Source organism: Labrus mixtus, chromosome 18, assembly GCF_963584025.1.
Source record: "Labrus mixtus chromosome 18, fLabMix1.1, whole genome shotgun sequence".
NCBI lineage: Eukaryota > Metazoa > Chordata > Actinopteri > Labriformes > Labridae > Labrus > Labrus mixtus.
The window spans coordinates 519192-542783 of record NC_083629.1 but is presented as its reverse complement, the minus strand read 5'-3'; the positions used below and the strand labels follow the sequence as shown (position 1 = coordinate 542783).

Sequence of the window (23592 nt, the reverse complement as noted above, 5' to 3'; positions counted from 1 at the left end):
GAGAAGAGTGGAAGCAAAGTAACACAATAACATTTTAACACTTTACAACACATTTCTGTGTGAAAGTCCATGAAGAACTTGCTGTAAAAACAAAGTAAATTAAGACTTTTAAAGTATAGTTTATGCATCGTTCCACTGTTCATGCTCGGCCTGATTTGTGGGGGATGATCCGTACAGATGACAGATCAGCTGTGATCCCTTTCACCACTTATTATAATGTCACTATTATAATGTCTTGAGAATCAGCAATAGCTTTGAACCACTTGGCCTCGAGAAATGTCAAATGCAATTTGTGCAGGAAATGTTCTTGATTTTGAATGATTGTTATTATCAAGAGAATCAACACCTTAAATGTTTGTAGAACTGACTTCTAAAGTTCTCCATTGTTCTTCTAAAAACAACAGACATCTGGGAACATGCACATTTTTGACATTGATAGTCTGTGAAATATAAAAAATAATGTTGCTCACAGAGCTCATAAAATTCAGTCAGTCATCAGTCATGGCTATCCTCTGTCCCCAGAAATGGAGTTAACATAAGGAGCTTTTGAAGTGTGCCTGCTAAATGAAATTATGTGAAAGAACTTATCCCCAGCTGTACGTTTTGAGAATTGATGGGCCTGTTTCTCTGTCTCTCTCTGATGCCCTCAGGCTACTCTCCTACCATCAAAGGCCAACTGCTTCACGTGGACACCACCAGCAGCATGCTGTACAGGACTCTTCTAGAGGCTGAGATGCTTGCTGTAAGTAGAAGGCTTTTTTTTTTTTTTTTTTTTAGCTTTGAAGCTGTGCCAAATTGAAAAAGATCGCTTCTCCATCAGTTTAAGTTGCAAAGTAAAATTAAGCAAATGCATGTACCTAGTTACAGGTTATCCCTGAAATCATGTTTTTCTGTTTTTAGTTTCATGTCATAGCTAGCTACCCTCGGGTGTGGAACATGCCTCAGTCATGGCAGTGTGAGATTGAAGTGTACAAGGCCACCTACCACTTCATCTACGCCCAAAAGAACTTCTTCACTGGTGAGTCCTCCCACAAACGGACACGATGAGAGCATTTACATTTTACTACTACAATATAGGAAATTCACTGGAGAACCTCCAAAGTTTTCACTTCCTCCCCTTACCCTTTTTTTTTTCTTTTTTAGATTTGATCCAGGACTGGGCAAGTGACAGTGCCCCAGACATCTACTCCTTTGTACCCTATTCCTGGAAGTTCAAAATTCTTTTCCACCAGTTTGAGATGATCTGGGCCGCAAACCAACAAAACTGGATTGACTGTTCCACCAAGCAGCAGGAAAATGGTGAGAAGCTCCAAGAAACAATATTTAACAATCAAACTTAATCTATAGGGTTAAAATAAAGGTTTCTACTGGTTATTTTGTACAGTGAACACATTGAATGTCCTGTAAGTGAGACTGAGGTTTGAAAGTCATCCTTAGAAATTCCATCTCAAGTCACTGAAGTGTTTTATCAGCTGTGTTAAAGGCTCTAAATATCTAGAAAATACGTTTTAAGACGGATAAGAACGGGTTTAAAATTCTTTGTTGATATTATACTAAGGTTTAATACTATTTTTTCTTTATTGTAACAAAAGGTCTCACTGATATACGGTACCTTTTTTAAGCATTAGTACTAAGGAAAAAAAGAAAAGTCATAAATGCAATCTATAACTTCTGAATAACTCAATTCCTCTCTAGCACTAAAAGCTGAGTCCCATGACAGGGTACTAAAGCTCTATTAAGTCTTAATATATTATTCAGTGTTCACTTAATGTAAGGGAGCAGCTGGTGAGACTAATCAATTGCTTTATTGATCTTCTATAGTGTACCTGGCAGCATGCGGCGAGACACTCAATATTGACTTCACTTTGCCTTTCAATGAGTTTGTTCCAACCACATGCCATACCCGCTTTAGTTTAAAGGTGAGTCCTGCTTTGAAGGAATGTGATTTGTTCTGAAAATAAATGTCCACTTGTTTTCAGTTTTTTTTTCTAGTAAAGATCTTCTTTCTGGACACTATTCTTACAGATGTACTCGTGCACACAATGCAATATATTTAGTCAATGATTTCAGAGTTGAAGGTGTAGTTTGTTGTCCCTGACTGATGTGAATACTTTGAAACCAACTTTGTGCCGATTGCATTAGAGTATTTGTGTTTTGTATTCAGGCAGAGGATACAGACATGCGGTTGTCCCTGCCAGAGTGCCATCCAAGCCGCTATCCCCTTCTCACCCTAGCCAAAGACTACCAGAACATCAAGCTGCCCTCGGACATGTTCATGCCTGGGGAGAACCACGGCGCTCCACCCCCCAAACCAACAAAGTCCCGCTGGAGGAACATAACCCACGCAGAGTGAGTGAAACCTGGGAATTATCGCTCCAGTTGTGGGCAAAATATGTATGTGTAGGCAAAAAGCAGTGATACTTTACTGATTCCTATTTAGGCCCCCTATGATGTTTAGAACTATTGTAAATCGACCTAGTCCTTATCCATGTTTTTTTTTTTCTTTTTTTAAGATTTATTTTTGGGCTTTTTGTGCCTTTAATGGAGAAATAGTACAGTGGATAGAGCTGGAAACCAGGGAGAGAGAGTAGGGAATGACATACAGGCCGGATTCGAACCCGGGCCGCCCGCCTGGCCTCCACACAAGGGGCATGCACTAACCACCAGCGACCTGTCCTTATCCATGTTGTGTCTTTTTCTTTCAATATTAACAACAACCTTAAGGTTGTTAAAAGTAAAAAAAACAAAAACTGTCGGTGAACCTTTGCTTGTCGGGTGGCACATGCAGTGTGCACTCTGATTATAACTCAACATCCATATTGTTTATTACGTGTAGCCCCAGGCCAGACCGTTCTGATGTAGAGACCCGCTCACTCCCTTGGGGTTCACAATTGGATTCTGTCTGGGCTGGTGCACTCTGTACGGCAGCGTAATCAGGCGTGACCCATTTGCCGTCTTTCGCCTCTACTGAATGTCCTCGAATAGAACGGGTCATAAAGCAAACAATGAACTGGAAAAACCATTTGAAATGATGATAAACCCACCCAGCATCATGACTGTGTGCTGAGTGAACATGTTTTTCTGCCCTTTTATCAGAGCTGGCTGGGTGGATTGCTGGAGTGTGCCCAACTTCCTGCTCATCATTGACTACACCTGGCATCCGATATATCCTCAGAAAGCTGACGAGCAGCTCAAACAGTCATGTAAGCTCACAGTGTCATTTCATCATGAGACAATACACTATGATTTGTAAGGTTATGTTTCTCAGTGTCTGAGTGGTGTATGGTTTGTGTCTGAAGTGTCTGAGATGGAGGAGTCCATGCTGTCAGCCCTTCGTCCCCCAGAACACACCTCTGTACCCCACAAAGCACAGTCACGCTACACGTCTGCATCAGCCTCAACTGCCCACAGACGGGCATCCACAGACCCCTCAGAGCTCCCCCCTGACAGACTTCATGTGGAGATGGAAATGTCCCCTGACTCTCAAATCATCCTCTACGGGCCTCTGCTCCGAGCACTTATCTCCATCAAGGTATGGAAATCCTCAAGTCACACGGTTAAAAGAATAATCATAGATTTTGGTTAAAACTTTCTAAATCATTCATCTAATAGCAAGAATGCTCAGTAATAATAAAAGCATCAATCAATAAGTAGTCTTCAATTCATAAAACAGCCCTCCGATCTTCATTTGCTCTGCTCTTACAGGAAAACTACTTTGGTGAGGATGACATGTACACAGACTTTGAGGAGGCAGTATCCAGCCCTGTGTTATCCACCTCCACCTCCTCAGGCCTTGGTTGGTCTCCTCTGGGAATGGAGGATAGTGAACAGAAGGACAACTCAGACATCCATCCCTTAGACCTGCGCCCATGGGACATCACAGTGTACATCAATCTCTACAAAGTTCACGGCCGACTGCCAATGGTAAAACATAATTACCGCCGTATAGTTTAAAGGTTTTTTTTTATGGAAGAAATGAAAAATACAGTAGAATTAATAATGCAGAATGTTGAAAGTGGACACCGATTCACATTTACGTCCACATTTTATTCCCTCATTTATTTCCTAGCTTGCAGAGTGAACCCTCCAGCCATTCTTTATGAGTTGATGTGTGTTTGTTAACGTCATGGTTTGATGGAGTCCACACTTATTCTTGTTTTTTTTTTGTCACTGCCTTCAGCACTGCAGCAGCGAGGGTCCTGAGGGTCCATCCGGTTTTTTGGAGCGGCTTTGTTTTGAGATGAAAAAGGGTCACAAGGAGACAATGCTTCAGCTGCTCCTGTCTCCCATTCACATCTTTGTCAGTGACAACTACCAGGTCAGAAACACAGCTCTATGGTGGTTATCTTATCTTACCTTCATACAATGCAGTCATTTCAATAAAGAAGATTTGAATCTATAGATTAATGCTTGGTGAACTTTAATTAAACATGTTAAGCAAGGTCGTGTTATCAACTAGATTAATGCAAACTTCAGACATGTGGTACAACTCATGAATAAAATAGTTGAACATGAATACAAACTTCTTTCATGTTGCAACTAAAGGGATGAGTCAGTCTTCAGAAAATACCCTGAATAAAGCTAACGGGTCAGTGTTGCATTATGTAAAGCATGCTTTTCACCATCCACATGTTTGCATAAGCACTTGCATATTGTGTAACCACACTGAATTTCTAAGCTGTAGCCATGAGTTGGATCTTATTTGCTGCACAGAGTGAATAATCCCTGACAGAGAAGTTGTAGCCTTCAACTTTCTCCTTCAGTGAGATAACAAGCACTTCTTTATGGAATATGCAGGGATATTATAGAATGAGTTTCACTTCAGCTGAGGATTGTTATATTCTCTTACTGTTTTTTTTGTTGTTTCACTTGTAAAGAAGTTATTAAGATGAAAGAAAATGTATCTGTGTGTGTTGATTGTTTCCCACAGCGTCCTACCGCAGACGGGGTGTTGAGAGATGGCCACCTAAGTCTGTCTGGCCTGCAGATGAGAGCCCATGCTATGTTTTCTGCTCAGGGCGTACCCTTGGGCAGTGACACCATTGAGTATGCCTGGCTTATTGACATGCAGGCTGGGGGGCTCACTGGCCGGGTCACTGTGCCACAGGTCTGTATTTGGTTGTATTAAGAAAAATAGTTATTTGGAATGTAAAAATTAGAAATTGGTTAAAAAATAGGTTACAAAATAATGCAATCTGAAAAGAATTGCAAAAAATTCAGAAAATCCAGCATTTATGGCAGAAAATTAATAGTGAATTGTTTTTAATTGTGTATCTTTCTTTATATCATGTTTTACATTTTATAGAATTATCTTTTTGGGTTTCCTTGTGCTTGTTTCTCCCACAATTACAGCAATATTTTTAATGTATTTTTTTTGAAGTACTGATGTTTCTGCATGTGTTGTGATTATTAGGTGGCCAGTATGATTGAGTGGGGTGAGACTTTCCTTTTCCACGGGGTGTCCAGAGAGTTCCAGCTAGAACAACCTAAACCCTCTGTCATCTGCCAGCATGGCGTTGACCGGCGCATCTGCGATGCCAAGGTATGAATATGCAGAGCAAGATGAAAACCATGATCTGAGCTTCACTTCTTATTTGTTTTTTTCTTTTATCTACTGATGTCTGGCATTATTTTCAATCTATTTGCGTCTGTGTGTTTGAATCACACATTGGAAACTACTGTTCTGCTAAGTCTGCTCATTAGGGCTGAAGGTTTTATTTTTTAAATATCAGAACCTTTATAGTTATAAAGATGTGAATGTGAATCAGCATCAGAATATAAATACAAACAACTGTGAACCTTTCTCTAATGATGCATGACCCTGAAATCACAACTTTTACACTGCTTGCAAACTGAACAAGACTGAAACTGAATTGAGCAACTGAACCACAAAGCATTGATCTACTCACAGCAGCTGTACATACAGCACTGTAGCTCACACACACTATAGTTGGAAGTTACTTTAGAGGAAAACAAAATGCTTGTTTGTTTGTGAATACTAATAAGGATATTTTTAAAAGCTGTGCCTCAGAGCCCCGATCAGTTTCTGACAGTTGAGCAGCTGTGGCCACAGGCTATGGAGCTCTACGCAAAGCAAAGACGGACTAAATTGGTGATCCCTTCCTTGCTATCACTAATTATTTCCTACTGCAACATGATGGTTGTTTTGCAGATGAGCTGCTTGCCAGGTCACTGCCGAACATCAGAGGAGCTGAAGTACACCATGACGCGGCTGGCCATGGATGGAGTTGATCTGTTCATTGTGGAGCATGGCTGTGCTGCAAACATCAAGGTAATTACCTCCAACCAATAAATAAACTTTTATTTAAAATATGTTGTTTAAACTCAGTTAAATCAAAGTAAGTTCATGAATAAGCTGCTAGATATATATATATATATTTTATAAACATATTTTATTGCCATTCTATAAGGTTTCGGAACACATAACAATACAATGACATCCTACAAGTTTCCTATTAAGCCACCCATCCAAGCCCTCCCCCTGCCACTCCCCCCCCACAATGACAATTCCACCAATAAGACACAACAATTAAAAACAGTACTAATAAAGTAAATTAAATAATAAGAGGTACATTGGTGCAAAATCTATAATACAGCCAAGAAATAATAACATACATAATAATAGAGTAAAAAAAATACTAACACTTACAATAAAAATGAATAAAATAATAATAATAATAAGATTAGTCCAATTATTTTCTCCTCTTCTCACCCCCCCCCCCCCCCAAAAATAAATAAATAAATAAATAAAGGCGAGGAGGTCAGCCTCCTAACATAATCAATCAGGGGCTTCCAATGACTGTAAAATGTGTCAAGCTGCTAGATAATTGGTGATGTTAAAAAAAAAAAAAAATTCTTTCTTCTTCAGACGGCTAACATTCGGGTTGCAAACTGTAACCTGCACAACCAAGCGGTGGGGGAGGGCATCAGCGCCGTGGTGCAGGACGTAAACATCAGGCAGTACATTGAGCAACAGCAGCACAGCGAGGCAACCAGGCTGCAGCCAGCTGGACAGGGTCAAGGTCTGGGTCAGCCATTAAGTCTGGGTCAGCCCCCTTTGCTGCGACGCTCAGTCTGGCTGGAGGCAGGTTCAGTCAACCTGAACCTCATTACAGCAGACATTGCCCTGGCTGCTGACCACCCAGCCAAGTGTGAAGTCCAGAGGCATTTTCTGGAACTACACGATGCTCTATCCAAAAGGTAAAAAAAACACACACTGCCCCGTGGGTAGTAACCCTCAAGGCATTTCAGCACCGTATAGCATCGTAAACTTTTGTTCACTGTTATTTAAATAAATAGTAAACAGACTTGGACTTGTGTAGCGCTTTTCTAGTCTTCTGACCACTCAGAGTTCTTTAACACTACTGTCACATTCACATTCCCTTTCACACACTGAAGGCAGAGGCTGCTATCTAATTAAGCTCTGTATGAAGGAATACCAAATGAAGTCATTAAATGTTCTGCTTGTTATGTTAAATATATTTTTGTAGAGTGCATAGATTGATGCATTCATAGACAAAGAAGTGTTTATCAGATTTGACAGATTGTCAAACTACTGTGATAATAGATTCAATAAACAATCAAAGACCTCATAAAAAGTAATCGGGGAACAATTTCCACTACAGCTGCTATTTTTCTAGCCTGCAATTAGACTTTTTTTTAGCTACATTCACTGCATGTGGCTTCTAACAATATAGAAATGTATCATTCAGGGTTAGTTGTGTTTTTGTCATTAAACACTATTATTATTATTATCATATTGAATTGGACAAAGTATGCATGCATGACTGGACTAAATTTGACAGACATACATACATACACAAAGCTAGCACAAGTGCATGTTTGAATTGTCTGCCATCTGCTCTACATTATTTTCTACATCCCTCTCATTCCCCTCAGACTTTGGTTCCTTTGGCCCGAAGACTCAGGCATTCGCAACAAGCGCAGCAGGAATCGCTGTGGCTGCCTTGGAGGCTGCAGGTTCTTTGGAGGTACCAACATGGGCCTGGACTTCTTCAAGCTTGAAGAGCTAACTCCTTCGTCCTCGTCTGCCTTTACTTCTTCCAGCACGGACGCAGACATGTCTTATGGCCAGTCTTTGCTGCAGCCTGGGGAGTGGATTATTACCAAGGAAATACCAAAAGTTGATGGTATGGATTATAAAGATTACATTTCTTCATGTTCTCAAAGTTGTTATAGAGGGTCTACTCTTCCAAAACCATGGTTTACCTTTTGATCTTTCTGCTTACCTAGTAAATTTCATGATCATTTATTCAGCTTGAACTTTTTTCATCTTGTCTACCTACTCATTGATGTGTTACTTAACAAAATATGCACTTTCTTAGGGAGAGTTGTTGGGCTAAAGACAGACACACACTCGCCATGTCTGCCACCTGAGCTGCCTGAGAGGCGTGTTCAGCAACACCTGAGTCTCCAGGTGCCCCAACGCTCCCACAGCTCTGCCTCCTCCTCTGAAGAAAATAGTTCCTCCAGTGCTGCATTGCCCCTGCTGGCCGGAGAGAGGGACTCTCCCTCACCAAGCACAGAGGAACGCATTTTTCCGATGAATGGCAAAAGCCCTGCTGAGTAGGTTCAAAAAATGATGCTTTGAATGTTGTGCTATATTAATATAACATACTGTACCATGTAACTGTTAATACTAGAACATAAATATGAGCAGTCAGAGCATGCAGTAAACATTTAAAGGCAGCACAACCAGGGTTTGCATAAAATCAATCATGTAACTTTTATGTCCTCACATAGTCAATACTGGCTTGTAAATGTTGATGTCTCCTTTCTGTGAAGCACCCTAGGGGACGTCCCAGAGGTTTCCCCTGTCTCCCCCAACAGTTCCCAGGACCGCTCCTCAGTGCGCTCCCCCCTCTGCTCCCCCCTGAAGCGCCAGTCCTCTGTACACTCAGGTCGGCTTGGTAGCACCAAAAGCCTGTCAGCTGCTGTCTTCGCTGACAAGCCTCCACCAGTTTTGTCCGGCGGCGTCCAGTTCAGCAGTGAGGTTTCCCGGAGCGATGAGAATGTCCTGGATTCACCACGTCAGCGCAGGAGCTATGGCTCCTTTCCCTTCACGCCTTCAGCCGACTCCAACACCTTCCACCAGTACCGCTCTGCCGACTCCAGTATGTCGGTGGCTGACAGTGAGGCCTATTTCTCCGCCGCTGAGGACTTTGAGCCGATAAGCAGTGCGGACGAGGGTCCAGGGACATACCCAGGTCGCAAGAAGAAGAGGAGGCAGCAGATGCAGCAGCCACAGCAGCCCCCATATCACATGGAGAACTACAGGTCAGCTAACACTGTAATTACTTAGGAAATCAAAACATCTACAAGAAGACAACAGCACGTCTCACTAAAGTTCTTGATGTGAAGGGGTTCAAAACTCTGAGCAGAGACTGGGTGGTTGGTCAGATCCAGTACAAGGTTAAGCACGGGATTAGGATGGGGGGAGAGACAGCTCGCGGTAACATCAAAGACTCTCTCATTTCTCATCTGTTCTAGCAGATGAATTAATGACTTGTCTAGCAAGTTCTGACCTTCCCAGATTGCTTGAAGTTTTACCCTTTTAAGTAATGTTAAAGAGGCCGCTCTCAAATGTTTCTGGTGGTGGTGATGATTTACATTTTAAGATTGTTACATTTTCAAAGACTTTCTATATTTCAAGTTTATTTCAATAGAGTTTTACTTTCTATTAAAGGTCACATATGTTGGGGTTGTATCAAGTCAACTTTGGTTATATTCTTTAATAACTATTTCTAATTATTAATAATATAAATAAAATATCATCAAACTATGTTTAATCTCGTTTTGGGGCACCACCCTGTACTCAGGGAAATATAACCAAAATATCACTCAAATCAGTTATTTAACTACTAATATTATTAATAATTAATAACTATATTTAATAAATTGAAGGCGTGAAATCTGTACACAAAGCCTTCGCACCCAGCTTATATCACAATGTAAATACACCAGTAATCACAAACAACTGCTCTCTTAAATTATAACAGAATTTATTTAAACAAAGCAACATCAATCCAAAATCAATGAACTTAATCAAACAAATAACTATCATAAACTAATCTAAGCAAACAAACATTATCAAGCAGTGCGTGCGTGCGTGTGTGCGTGCGTGTAAGAAGAAAAGGGGGAGATTGCTTCGTCCCACGCGGTCGCCCTTCCGATGGTGCACACCTAACAAAGACCTAATGTGGCCTTAATGTCTAAAAGAGACCGAGTTCGGCCCTACACGATCTGTGTCTCTGAGGCGTCTGGATGGCCGCGAGTGTATAGATCTCTGTGTGTTAGTCAAAGGGGAAGAAAAGAGGATAAAAGAGGAGCGTAGAGGTGGAGAGAAATGCGTGCCTGAAGAGGCCGGATCACAGTCCGAATCCCGCACCACAACTCGGGAGTAATTCCCTTCATTCACAGAAACAAACCAATGGCCGAATTCAAGTTAATACGGCTTACACTGGCCTTTCTGATCAGAAGAATAATACCTGGTTATAACGTTGTTACGCTAAACACATATAGGACGCAGCGGTCCGAAATGGGAACAACAAGAGTTTTAAACAGGTAAAACTCAGGACGCGACGGTCCAACAAAGATAAAAATTACAGTTTCTGCTTCAATCAAACAATTGTTAAAAACACTCTCTAAAGCTAATTCTGCCCAGACCTAATTAAGCCTCACTTGTGAATCGCTTTGCCTGCGATCGGTGAAGGAAAAAGGAGTCCGGTGATAAAACAGATCTTCTGTCCGTCCTGGTGTAGAGGTGTCTGATGGCGGCGAGGGTCCCTTACGGCAAGAGCGGCTTCGTTGGTTCTCCGTCGAGGGGAAAGATGTCCGTTGATGTCCTTTCGTTGCAGGACGGAATAAGACCGTTATCTTTCTGATAATCTGTTATAGCCTAACGCTCTCCGAGAAACTGAGATGCGTTCACTGGACAATCCGAGCTCGGAATTTGGAACACTGCCGGCCGCGGATTACCTGCGCGCCAAAACTTAAAACAAAGGAAGATTGTTGCAGGAAACAGGAGGTGAGCTTTGGTCTCCGAGCACTTGAGTCAGCGCGTGGAAAGAGGCAGAACGAGGGGAGTCTCAGAGTTTTGTCACCTGGCCGACTTCCTGTGGGGTCTCCCTCAGGTTCCGGTCCCCCCTTTACGTCACACATAGGTGTGAAGTACCGCATGGGATTCTGGGATAAAGAGTCCTTTTAGGCCTCTTTGTGATCTCATTAAATAACTCAAAGGCCCAAGTCCATGGTTTGACTGTCCTAAGCCTGCGTGGCCCAACACATATAATGCAAAATATACTTTACTATATTTTTTGAACACCAATGTGTCTCCCTAGTCTGTCAACAAACTCCCCAATTATGAGAAGGGGGCCATCCTCTCCATCTTGTGCCTGCTCCACCTTTTAGAAAAATATTTGCCCAAACAGGCCGTTTGCAGAGGTGGTTCAGTTGGTAGAGTCGATCGTCTCTCAACCGATACGTTTGGGGGTTCGATCCCCAGCTCCTGCATCAACATGTCCGATGTTTCCTTGGGCAAGACAGTTAACACCATGTTGCTCCTGCTGCTTTGTATGGATGTGTGGGAATGGGATTAGCTACTTTTAGCCTCTGCTATCAGTGTGTGAATGTGTAGGTGTGACCTGCGGTGTAAAAGCACTTTGAGTAGTCAGAAGACTAGATAGTGCTATACAAGCTGAAGTCCATTTACCATTTTACCGTTTACCCTTCATGACATCACAAAGGGCGGTCATCTCTCCTTAATGGGTTTGTTCTGTCCTCTTGATTTGGTCTTTCAGCCGTAAACAACAGGGCATGGAGCGAGAAAACCCCAGTCACCCAAGCCCTTCCAGAGAGGTCAAAATGAAGCTCACTTGCATTTAAAGCTACAGACACAGGAACAGTCTGTTTAGCAAGAAACTTGTGTTTTGTGGAGCTTTGCGACTTATTCAAACTGGTTGAAAAGGAGGATAATATGTGACCTTTCAGTTTCATTGTAGCTGGATTTAAAAGCAAAAGTAGTGTTGTGGAGTTTTGAAATAACAAGTTCTTTAACACTTTGCATATAACAGTACTTGGAAACCATTGTGGAACCAAACAGGCAGCAAACTTTGCAATAAATGACTTATGATTCATCCCAATGACATCCTGGCTGTGTTTGTAAAATAGCACATTATACATAATTAAAATTAGTGTTATGACATTTTTATGCTTAACACCAAACAAGTTTTGCATTTCATTGAGTTAAGAAAGTTGCCCCGAAGCCGAACATGTTGCAGCTTTCATTTATAACTTGATTTGATCATGCTAGAATGAATGTTCTAGAAGGTTTGTAGCGTATGAGATGTTCGATCCAGGCAGACACTGGCTGGTGTGTTTTGCAAATTGGATTTCATTCTTGTTTTGTTCCTACCTTGTCTTTTGTCTATTAGCTGGAAATGTCCTCACATTGATTTGGTCAGGCTTTTGATTGAAACAGCCTCCACACAAACACAAGTTTGTCAATTCAGTCTCATAAAAGGTTTCAGCATGACTCGAGGCTGTTGAAACTAAAGTCTGAAACTATAAACAGACAAGTGCCAAATATTCTGTTATACAACCATGCTTATGTGGGCCAGTTTTTATCTGCAACTGTTTTTATGTCTTTATGTGTTTGTCTTATACATTGACATCCCCCCCACAGTCGGAGCTCCATCTACCACAGTGTTGAGGGTCCCCTTACCTATGTTCTCAATGGAGAGCTAATCACTGAGCCACGTCCTCTGCCCCTGCCCCCGATGTTGCCTCCACTGCCGCCCCATCCCCTGCCTAGCCACACATCCCAGGCCTCCTTCGTCTCTGCCCTGGCTGAGGAGGAGAGCTCGGTGGAAGCGGAGAAGACTGCTGAACCAGGACCTGTAACCCGTCAGCCCCATGTCATGGCGTGCTACCAGACTTATCTAGCCCATTACCAGGCAAAGTCTTTCACATTATTTTTCTTTAAATCCTGGGTCCTTCAATTATCAGATTATTATTTTTGATTGTTCATTCAAAACGTATTTTGCTTGAAAATACTGTATGTAAAAAATGTCTGGTGCCAGCACTGAGATGGGATATTGCTTTTTCACTATGATTTCTGTGCAGTCCAGTTAAAACACTCTTCACTGAACTGCTTTTAGGTCTCAAATTGGTCCGTCAAGCAGCCCACCAACAAGAGGACCTCCAAATCTTCTTTGCACCGCCCCCTAGATTTGGACACACCCACCAGCGAAGAGAGCTCCACCTCATTTGACCAGCTCGCTGTCCCCAGCTTTAAGGTCTTTGAGTAATAACTTAGTGTGTGAAGCATAGCATTTGGCTCCTTTCAGCATGTGATATATAGTATGTATTACATACTATACTGTAACGTTTTTGATTTGATCTTATTATTTTCTGTGTAAGAGGTTTAATGGTCAGGTCCATGATTTTGTAGTGTAACATGTTTCTTTACATTCAGGTGATAAGGCAGGGCCTCTCTGCTAGCTCTCTGTTGGACAGAGGACTTCAGCTTATGGGAGAGAACAACAGGTAATGGTGTTATACATTTGTTTAAAAAAAAAAAAAAAAAATCGCGCAAAGTGAGTTTTCTGTTCTAAACCTCACCTAGATCATATTCAATTTGCACTTTGATCAGAGAATGTATGATTGTTCCTCTCCAGTACACCATACACTCCACTGGACAAGAGGGCAATGGAGAACACTGATGAGGACACAACAACAGATGACTGGACACTAGAGCAGCCCTTAGCTCAGACCAGGACAACTGCCATTGTGGAGGTGAAGGGAGCCGTCAATGTGGTACTCACGCCCCTTGTAGCCGAATCCCTGGACAGGTAGTAACCACCCTTTGTGTTTTAATTGTTACCTGTTTGTTGTTTAAGCTTTAACTATGTCCTGATTTTAGATAGATGATTTTAGATTTGATCCCGAGGGAAATTCAAAGCATCCAGTTGCAGGTTACAAAGACGTACATGACATGAAACATTTGTTACAAATTACCACAAAACCGACGCCCCCCCCTCCCATACATATATATTAACCTGAAAAAAAGATTTAAAGAATACCCCTAGATGAATCAAGCTTAAACTGTGCTGTTAAAAATAGACTTATACAAGAAATGTACATAACCCGTGCAGGGATAAAAATAAGATATACCGGTAATATATATATATAATTAGATATATTTATTCAAATAAGAAGTCAACTTTTCTTAATAAAGTTATGTAACTTTTTGTTGTGCTGCTTTATCAACCAAGTTTTTCCTTTCAGCTTAGTTTCCAATTCTGTGTAGAGCATGTTAGATGTTTTCCTCATTCTCAGTTAGGGGTAACTGCTCTCTGTCTTAAGTATCTACTAGTGTGAATGTGAAGTGTGCCAGGGGTTGATAATGCTGGTTTACAAGAGTAGTACAATCATTCTATGGCCAGTGCCATGTTGAGATTGATAAACTGTTGCTAGGAGGTTAAAGAGTTGCCTTTAAGTTGTGACATAGTAAATTCCACTATACTTGGGACTTTTTTGGGAATGGTGATTTTTCTAGGTTTTCAACATCTCTTTGTTTGCTTGCTAACCATCACAGACATACACATATATATAACGTATAACGTTTTTTTTTTTTTTTTTAAATTACAGCTGTTTGTTTCATTGATCTCTTTAGGTATATAGAATCCATGGTACACTTTGTCAGTATCCGTCATCCTGCAGCCATCCTGGATGACCTGCATGGGAAAGTCCTCAATGAAGCCTATCAAATCAGCAAGTCCACTGTCACTGAGTCTGTAAGTACAACAAAGCTCCTAACAGAACGCAAATAAAACGATCATAGTAAAGGTTTTGAATGTTGACATACAATTTAGAAATCTGTTATACTGACATAAATCACATGGACATAAATCAATTTAAACCAGAAAGGAAATGCTGTCATTGTTGTAATAGTGTCAAAAAAGTGTCATAATTGTGGCACAATTCAATTGAATCAGCCATCTTGGTTAGGCTTTGTAACCTGACGACTCACTCTTTTGCACCTGTATCTGCATAGAGCCAAACAGGCAAGCAGGAGCACAAGCTGTCCAAGACAGAGGGCACAACCCCTGGATCCCTCAACATCTCACATGGCCAGACGGACCTGTCAGTCAAACCAGACAATGTGAAAATCAAGGGCCTCCAAGCCAACGTCTCCATTCCCAAGGTAAGACCCATGACCTCAAATAATGAGAGGCCAGTGGTGTTAATTTGCTCTGACTGAGAGAGATTCAAGAGCAGGCACAAAATCATGAGCATAGCTGTGGATCACTTTACTTTAAACAATGATTGGGCCAAACATCTTAAAGCTGTAGTCGAAGCGATCAAGATCATTCATGTTTCTTTTTCATTCCACTAAATTCTAATTTGGAGTCTGTGATCACTAGAAGTGACTTTGTACATTATAGATGTTTCTCATTTGTGACTATTTCATGATAGATTTTACTTTTACCCTCTGCATAGTCATATAAAGAAAACCTTAGAAATATCACATTTTGAAAAAATAGTCCTACACTTTGTATGATTAATCTATTTATTACATTTCCATCCCCATGGAGCAATTTTCTGTCCTTTTTAGAACTTCTTTTGGGGTTGGCTATTAGTTATAATGTTTTATTAAGACATTTTTAGACGACAATATCCACAGCAGAGTACATTACAGTAGAGCAGAGTTTAGTACCGTTTAGTTTACTTATCCTTATTTCTTTTCTATTTTTGCAGGTGAACCTTTGCCTTCTGCAGGCCTCTGTAGAGGAGGGGTCACCTTCTGTCTCCAGTAAGTGTGTCACACATGTGTCTCTTGTGGCACTGTGCTTCGACAGGATCGCAACTCAGTTTAGAATGAACAGGTTTGGCCTCAAATACTCCTTGTGTCTTAGTGTTTGTGTGTGTGTGTGTGTGTGTGTGTGTGTGTGTGTGTTTTGTGTATGAGTGTCTGTGTGCCTAAAATGATGTGTCAAGTGTATTTGCTATGGAATTTCTGCTAACACTTTCATTTATTAGTTTTGATGTAGTCTTTTCAAGGGTTCTAAACTTAAATCTAAAATGTTTTTTTAGGATTTCATCCAGGTCATGGTAATTGAAGTTTACTTTTAGATCAAACTTTGAGAAACATTTCATTGGTTTGCTAATCTTTGCCAACTCTGGCATAATTTACTTTGATCTTCCATTCATAACTCTTTTTTTGTTTTAAAGCTGATACCGGTTATTCTGTGCACATGCAGACATTCTAACAAATATTGAACTATTCTAGCTCCAGCTGAAATGCAGCAGCTCAATCACACTTTTTGCCGCTTCCAGGGGTATTGTGGAGGAGACACCAAACACAACAGAACATGGGAGGCCTTCAGTCATGTTGGAGAAGTATGCCTCAGCCACCAAGATGCAGCCTCAGTCATCTGGCTCACTGCGCTCCAATGCAGGCATTGAGAAAGGCAAAGAGATCGCTGCCAGGCTGAATATCCACCGTATCCACAGTCAGCTGCGGGGCCTCGACTCCACAGGTTTGAATAAATGTTTAGTTTGAACTCTTTTTCAAAATGGTTGCCTTACCTTTTGCAAGATATATGAATGATGAAAAGAATATAAGGTGTCTCCAGACACCTTGCAAAGTAACCACACTTAACATACAGTATCAAGCAAAAGTACTTAGAACTTTTGACTTGCATTTTGGGTAGCATGACATCATCTTAAATTATCTGTTTTCAGATTTCTTTGCTCTCTCCAAGTAACTTCCATTTTTCAAAAGAATCCTTTGAATGGTACAAAACACTGGCATTGTTTGCTCTTCTGTTAAAGACATAGGCACATGTGCCATCACTGCAATACCTTTCGAGAAGTCCAAAGTGCTGTTTGGCTTGGAGGAAATGGAGGAGTTTTCACTTGTGGATGAAACGGATCCTCAGGCCACAGCAGGAGATCTTGGACCATCCATTGCGTCTCTTGAGAAATGGGGCTGGATCATGTTTGAATGCGGCATAGAGAACCTCACAGTCAAAGGTAAACCATTCAACACTCTGAGCAGAAGTCATGACTTACATTGAGTGTATGGATATGGAAAAAGAAACAACGATTTTTCAGAAGGACGTGGGGAGTTTTTGGTCAGATTGTTGACTGTATTCCACTTCATGTTGCAGGGGGCCGTCAGTCAGGGGCCATTCTTTACAATGCATTTGGTGTGATGGGGCGCTCAGACACTGGGGGTAAGACAGGGATGTCTAAGTCCAACGGTTCGACAGGCTCACAGACAGGCAGCGGGTACAGCACTGATGTCTCTGATGACAACCTGCCAAATGATACCATCGGCCCTGCGTCTGATGCCAACGAACACTCGGACTCTGACGACCAGGTGTGAAATGATTTCTTTGTATATGTGAGGTTGATTTAAAAGACTTATCGGATTATTATGTGCATTTAAAATCCACCACACTCTTTAAAAACCTTAAGAATCTGAAGTTTGTATTTTATATCTTGTAGTCTGCCACATAATTGAACTCCTCATTTGTTTGTTTTGCTCACAGTAACCTCAAACTTTCACTTATGAAAGGCAAAATCAATATTCTTTGAGCTGATTTTTCTTCACCCTGTCTGTCAACAATCATTGTCTAACTTTGAACAAAACATGTATAATTATTTAAGGCATTCAGGTTGGCCTCAAAGAAGAAGGGAATTAAACAACACAATTAGAAACAAACCATGATGTTAACACTTGTTTTGGCCCCAGTTAGACAACACTGTAATGAGTTTTCCCCAGGCAGGTTCATCGACCTGTAATACCTTGTTGTGCTCTGCAGGATGAAGGGGTGGAATCAGATGACCTGAAGAAAGACCTTCCCCTCATGCCCCCACCTCCTGACTCCAGCAGCATGAAGCTGACCATCAGGGAGATCTGGTTCAGTTTTGCTGCTCCCACCAATGTGCGTTCACCTTCACAGGCCATCTCAAGGTACGACTACGCGGACATATATAAACAACTTTAAATGTATAGTTCATGGGAAGTTCTTGTTTATTTACTGCAAATGTATTTCTGTGTTAAACAATCTAAGTCTGACCAATTACAAAGCAGCTTCCTTTTAATAGTTATCATTGCTATCTACAAAGGTGTTTTTATCTGGGGCACATCACGAGGCATGAGCCAGGTTTGAATGAGCTGATCTTATTTTATATGAAGAGCAATTCACTGACGTCTGGCTGGAATACTAAAAGCTTACTAGACAGTTTCTATCCGTGCAAGTGTTGTGAAAGAAATCTAGTGTGATGGGGAGAGTATTACCTTTTGGAGAGGGGTTTTAATGAGAATCATCTCTTGTGTTGTCAAATGATGTCAGCGTTGTTGCTGATGCAGACCTGTCAGTATCACAGGTCATCAAACTGATCAAACTGCAAGGTATCTGAGTCTTATTGTAACGTGGCTAACCCAATGCATCATGGTTCTTGGTGCAGTTGAGGAAAAAAGAATCTATTCTTCTCGCTTGAGAAAAAACAAGGTTAAAGTTGTCGACATTCATCAACCTTTATTTAAGTTCTCGGAGAGATCCTTGAGGGCGACCCTCATTTACAACGATGCAGAGAATACATACATAAATGACAAACAGAAAGAGTTGAGCAAAGAATGAGTTAAAGCTACCACAGGAAATAAAAACAATAAAATAGCAATAACAACAATAAAATGTTTAAACTGAAAATTAATTTAAAAAGGTTGAAATTACTACAATGATTTGTCAACAATTAAAATCAAATAAAATAGTTACAGTCAGGTATTGCGCGGTATTGTCTCAAATGTCCAAAAGGGATAAAAGAGCTCAATTTCAGGTCATGCTCTAAAATATTCCAAGAGTTTGTAGCACTCACGCTAAAAGCAGTTTTCCATCCACATTATGATAATTCAAAGTCTTTGGTTTAATGTCCAAAACAGAAGTAAATCACAAATGAATATATGAATATATTTATGGGTATATAGATGAACTGTTATTGGTTGATAAGTAATCCTATGACTCCTTTTATTTTTTAAAGGCAACTGAATCTGTTGAGCACTGCGACACCTGCCATTGGAGCCTGGTTGGTTCCCATTGACCAGCTCAAATCTTCTCTGCGCAAACTGGACATGGAGGGCACACTGCGAGTGTGTGCTGTCATGGGCTGTATCATGACAGAAGCTTTAGAGGTGAGCAGAACATCTGTAGACTTAAACACATATCACATTTATCCAGTATACTCTGAGTGCTCAAAGACATGAATCAGTTCAGATGTATTTTGTAAAACTAAAGGATTCCTTTAACTCTACTTGGTTTGGTGGGCTCTAGTTTGACACTTTTCACTCCCCAACAGAAAAAGAGTATTCACATCCCCATCCGAAGCAAGTACAACCGAGTGACTAAACGAGCTCGTTACTTGCATGAGAATCCCTCCTGTATGCTTTGTAACATCCTCCATCGCTATCTGCAGCAGGCTGACTACTCTATCATTGAGGAGGCTACCATGGTGAGTATGAAGCCTTTGAATAGCTTCTACTTTGTCGTGACAATTTCGGGGAACCCTTTAGCTGCAACCTTTGCAGTTAAATGGCTGCAAAAGGTTACGATACATGGTTCCATTTGAACCTAACGATTCATTTAAAGTAGTCTCCTTTACTGCTTTGATTCAATTTATCAATGGCACTGATACAGTACTCTCCGTTTCCTCCCAGAATGACGGAGTTCCAGCACTTGTGACTCTAAAAAAGGGTCTGGTTGCTTTGGCTAGGCAATGGATGAAATTCATCGTGGTTACACAGGGCTTCAAAGCTATTGGTCTCATGAGGCCCAATCAGCTCACTAAGCCTAAGGAGCCTCAGCAGAACCTGGTCGAGACAGTTTTAGGCTTGGACAACGGCGCTGCGCTGCAGAGTGACACCAGTGCAGATGGAGCTGAATTTGAATTTGATGCAGGTGGGAACTTAGATTTTTCAGGGTGCTTATAGTATTCTGAGTGTGACATTTTGTGCATGCACATGCACTAGTTCATATTTGATGTAAATATTTAATTTGAGGTTTGTAGCAGTCAGATAGTTCTTCTAGGAGTTTTATTTGATCTCATTATTGTGAAGCCACAGTGAGTGAACACACCATGTTGCTGGAGGGAGCATGCAGCCGCCCCCCACCAAAAGAAGGAAACTCTGGCCCTGTAAGCGGTGTGGAGATCATGAGGAAACTGTCCAAGTCCCACACACACAACGAGTCTGCACTCAGGATAAAGGTACATGATGTTAACATCACTGTGCTCCTATTAGCAGTTGTAAAGTTACCAGAGACCCTGGGCATGTCATCAAATTCATGTTTTAGTCATATCAACTGAACTTTATTTAAGTTTGTTCTGATACTGCACCATTTCATTTCTGGAATTTCTGGAATTTCTCAATCCAGTGTACCTGTTAAGAGATACAGACATACACACAAACATCTGAAAGCGGTTCTTTAAGTAAAGGGTAGTGTGCAACTATGATGTGTCAGTAAGGATTATTTTACTGTTTGCACATATGTAATATTTTATTGTAGTAGTCTTTTACCTCTCCCTTATTGCATTACAGTGCTCTATCCAAAATGGCAAACGTAAAACACAACCACACTAAACAGAATATTGAAATGATTGGTTGATTGATAGATATGCTGATCACCTGGACATGATTGTCAAACTGTTTTATTTATGTCAGCCTGTGAACAGGAATTGGGTGTATTGCCAAGTAGTTTACAACTTCATAGAATCTGAATAGTTTTTTTCTGTGCAACGAAATAGTAAAATAAAAATGTAAAACAGTAGTATACTCACTGTCAAGAAACGTAAATATAATAGAATAAGGTCTATACAAGCAACATATGATAAAATACAGAAAAGAACTGCTCTAAGTCATCTGTACATTTGTCACACCCAGGGCTCCCATCCATACCAGTCTCTGAGCTACACCAGCGGTGACACAGCAGCTGACTCACCGGCCCATGTGTGCCGCGCAGGCCTGCCAGCCAAGGACAGCCCCAGGAAAGAGAGCCTCCTCAGCAACCTGACAGGCAGCTTTCGCAGTCTGCACAACTTGCTGGAGGGCATGCCCCAGAGGAATGAACCGACGGCCACAGCTGCTGCAAAGAGCAGCTCCCTCACTCAAACAGGTACTCATGCCTGGGCTACTGTCATGCTACTTCTGATGCTAACTACAGTTCGTGGAAGCTTGTGCTAATGAAAGAATACAGTATCTCCTCGTCTTTAGTTACATGTAATAGCCTACTTCATTTCTGCTACAAGGCTGACCTCTGCTGCTCAACAGTGTGAATGATAAAAAACAAAAACAAACCCAAATAGGATAAAACATTTATAGAATCAGTCTTCCATGAGTTATTGACTTCTACACTTTTGAGAGTAAATAAAAAATTAACATGAACATAAACTACAGTTTTCTCCGTGATGTAAGGTCAAGTTTTCCGTGAACAGCAGTCAGCATCTGTGTGACGTTCAGTTTTTGAGTTTCCTCTGTGATGTAGTGTGCTCTTAAATTCTGTCATCGGGGACTCAGGGAACAGCTTAGGAACAGACATGTTGACTGAGCACCCACTGCTGTCTGAGCCCGCCTCCGTCAGCTTTTACAACTGGATGTCAAATGCTGTGGGCAACAGGACTGGGGCAGGAGCCCAGGAGTCCCCCGTTAACCGCTCCCAGCACAACAGCCTCCAGACAGGTAAATCTGGGGGCTCCAGTTGGGGGGTATTTATTACTTCATCATTCTGTAACTGTAACAAAAAATAAAACTGAAAAAATTGTACAATGTTGGTGAGGGTTTAGCTCATTTATATGAACATATTTCTGTGTTCTTTGTCCTTTTATTATTTGATTATACTGCTGTTAGGGATGATGCAAATCATTCTCCTGGTACAGAGAATTTAAAATGTAATGTTATTATTTAACTAGAGTCACTGGATTCTCCTGTCAGTACCAACCACTACCAGTACCAACCACTACCAACAGTTAACAGTCCAGAAGGTCAGGGATGGTGACTCAGTGTTGTGCTGAAGGTGTTGGTGAACTAGTTAGCTGTATAGAATTTTTTTTCCCCCCTTTAGTTAGTTAAATAGCTACATCTTACTCTTGTCAATCTATCCTGCAGAAACAACTTCAAACAGAGTTGTTATTGGTGTGTTAATAAGGTAACCTTTCGCTCATGCTGGGGTAAAATTGATTCATACAACAAGAAAACAGATGGGAATTTATCATTGAATACCTTAAACTGTGTCAAATCCACCATATATAGAAACTTTCTGTGATTATAACACATAATTGTTCTCATGGTGTACATTTTTATTTGTTGAAAAATTTGACTAACTCTGTAGCTGTGATGCAAGCATCAGCTGGCAGCTGTTAAATAAGAATGCACTGATATTAGAGGTGGGAAAAACAATCGATTCTCATTTTCTGACATTTTAAATAGATTCATAACTTCCAAGAATCAATTTCTTTTTTGGCTAATTAGTCACTCCCTGATAAGTGCTAATGCTAGCTCTTTCACTCAGTAGAATGACAAATGGAGCAGCATGGAATTCAGCTAGTCTCACAGTACCTACCGGTACTTCAGGCTTTACTCCAGTCATCTAATTCAAAAATAGACTTTGAGTCCATGGATCCAGAGTTGTTTTGAATCGAAAATAGGCATCCACAGATTCCCAGCTCTGATATACCAACTTTCATTCCTGTAAGTCCCATTGGGAATATTTAGATTTAATATAAAGTACCCTATTCATTTATGAAGTTTTAAGTGTGTAGCTTGCAGGTTATTATTTGTATTTAGCATAGCAGCCCACTGGTATGTCAATGAAAATGGGCTTAATGAAGTATGTTAGATATCTGTCAGGTGGTAGCCCATCAGACTCTCTACATGTGTGCTACAGGCTGCAGCAGAGTTGTGGTGATGCATAGATAGTCATGTTTTGTCATTGTTACCTTCCTGCCCAACATGTTTGTGATGGTGGCAAGTTGAAATTGTATTCATCCTTCATAGCGCAGCTCCTTCCTTACTATCATTTCCTTTTAGCTCCCACTCCTCTTATGTGTTACCACCTACGGTGAAATGTGATTTATCATGTTTAATATTTGGACTCATCCACTTGGATGCAGAGTGTTGTGTGAAAAGCTAGAAAAGCCCATGATCACTGGTGTTAGGTCACATCCCATCCCAAACCTCTCTTCTGCTTCCTCAGGTGGGACGTGTAACCTGCCCACAATCCCCTCAGCGTCAGACTTTAACACAGTGCTCTCCAGTGACCAGAACACCCTGGATGGAACCCACTCCCAGCACTCCCAGCATAGCACGAGCCAGGATGACATCGCAGACATTGAGGAGGGCAACCAGTGTCCAGCTGCCGTTCAGCTGGCAGATGCTCAGGTGCTTTGAATACATCTGTCCAATATTTGGCTGCTTCTGTCTAATCTTTAACTTGGCATGCACTCGACATGCCTGAAGTTCTTTAATTTTGTTTCTGAATTGGAAAAATCTGT

At 41.1% G+C, this 23592-nt stretch overlaps 1 protein-coding gene across 1 annotated transcript in view; it reads left to right on the top strand.

Annotated features, from left to right (window-relative positions):
* The window catches only part of kiaa1109 (KIAA1109 ortholog), a 77683-nt gene that overhangs the window by 13737 nt on the left and 40354 nt on the right, over window positions 1–23592 (top strand). The window contains exons 13-46 of the mRNA XM_061062726.1: window positions 651–742; window positions 901–1018; window positions 1144–1299; window positions 1822–1919; window positions 2165–2349; window positions 3097–3203; window positions 3300–3532; window positions 3706–3924; window positions 4181–4318; window positions 4931–5107; window positions 5414–5542; window positions 6173–6292; window positions 6890–7221; window positions 7921–8171; window positions 8367–8607; window positions 8827–9318; window positions 12725–12995; window positions 13200–13337; window positions 13517–13587; window positions 13719–13892; window positions 14717–14837; window positions 15098–15247; window positions 15802–15929; window positions 16381–16583; window positions 16879–17079; window positions 17217–17428; window positions 17874–18025; window positions 19093–19243; window positions 19408–19560; window positions 19766–20006; window positions 20165–20313; window positions 20987–21218; window positions 21620–21781; window positions 23295–23479. Of these exons, the coding sequence (XP_060918709.1) occupies window positions 651–742; window positions 901–1018; window positions 1144–1299; window positions 1822–1919; window positions 2165–2349; window positions 3097–3203; window positions 3300–3532; window positions 3706–3924; window positions 4181–4318; window positions 4931–5107; window positions 5414–5542; window positions 6173–6292; window positions 6890–7221; window positions 7921–8171; window positions 8367–8607; window positions 8827–9318; window positions 12725–12995; window positions 13200–13337; window positions 13517–13587; window positions 13719–13892; window positions 14717–14837; window positions 15098–15247; window positions 15802–15929; window positions 16381–16583; window positions 16879–17079; window positions 17217–17428; window positions 17874–18025; window positions 19093–19243; window positions 19408–19560; window positions 19766–20006; window positions 20165–20313; window positions 20987–21218; window positions 21620–21781; window positions 23295–23479 (6182 nt within the window). The remainder of the gene's footprint in view (window positions 1–650; window positions 743–900; window positions 1019–1143; window positions 1300–1821; window positions 1920–2164; window positions 2350–3096; window positions 3204–3299; window positions 3533–3705; window positions 3925–4180; window positions 4319–4930; window positions 5108–5413; window positions 5543–6172; window positions 6293–6889; window positions 7222–7920; window positions 8172–8366; window positions 8608–8826; window positions 9319–12724; window positions 12996–13199; window positions 13338–13516; window positions 13588–13718; window positions 13893–14716; window positions 14838–15097; window positions 15248–15801; window positions 15930–16380; window positions 16584–16878; window positions 17080–17216; window positions 17429–17873; window positions 18026–19092; window positions 19244–19407; window positions 19561–19765; window positions 20007–20164; window positions 20314–20986; window positions 21219–21619; window positions 21782–23294; window positions 23480–23592) is intronic.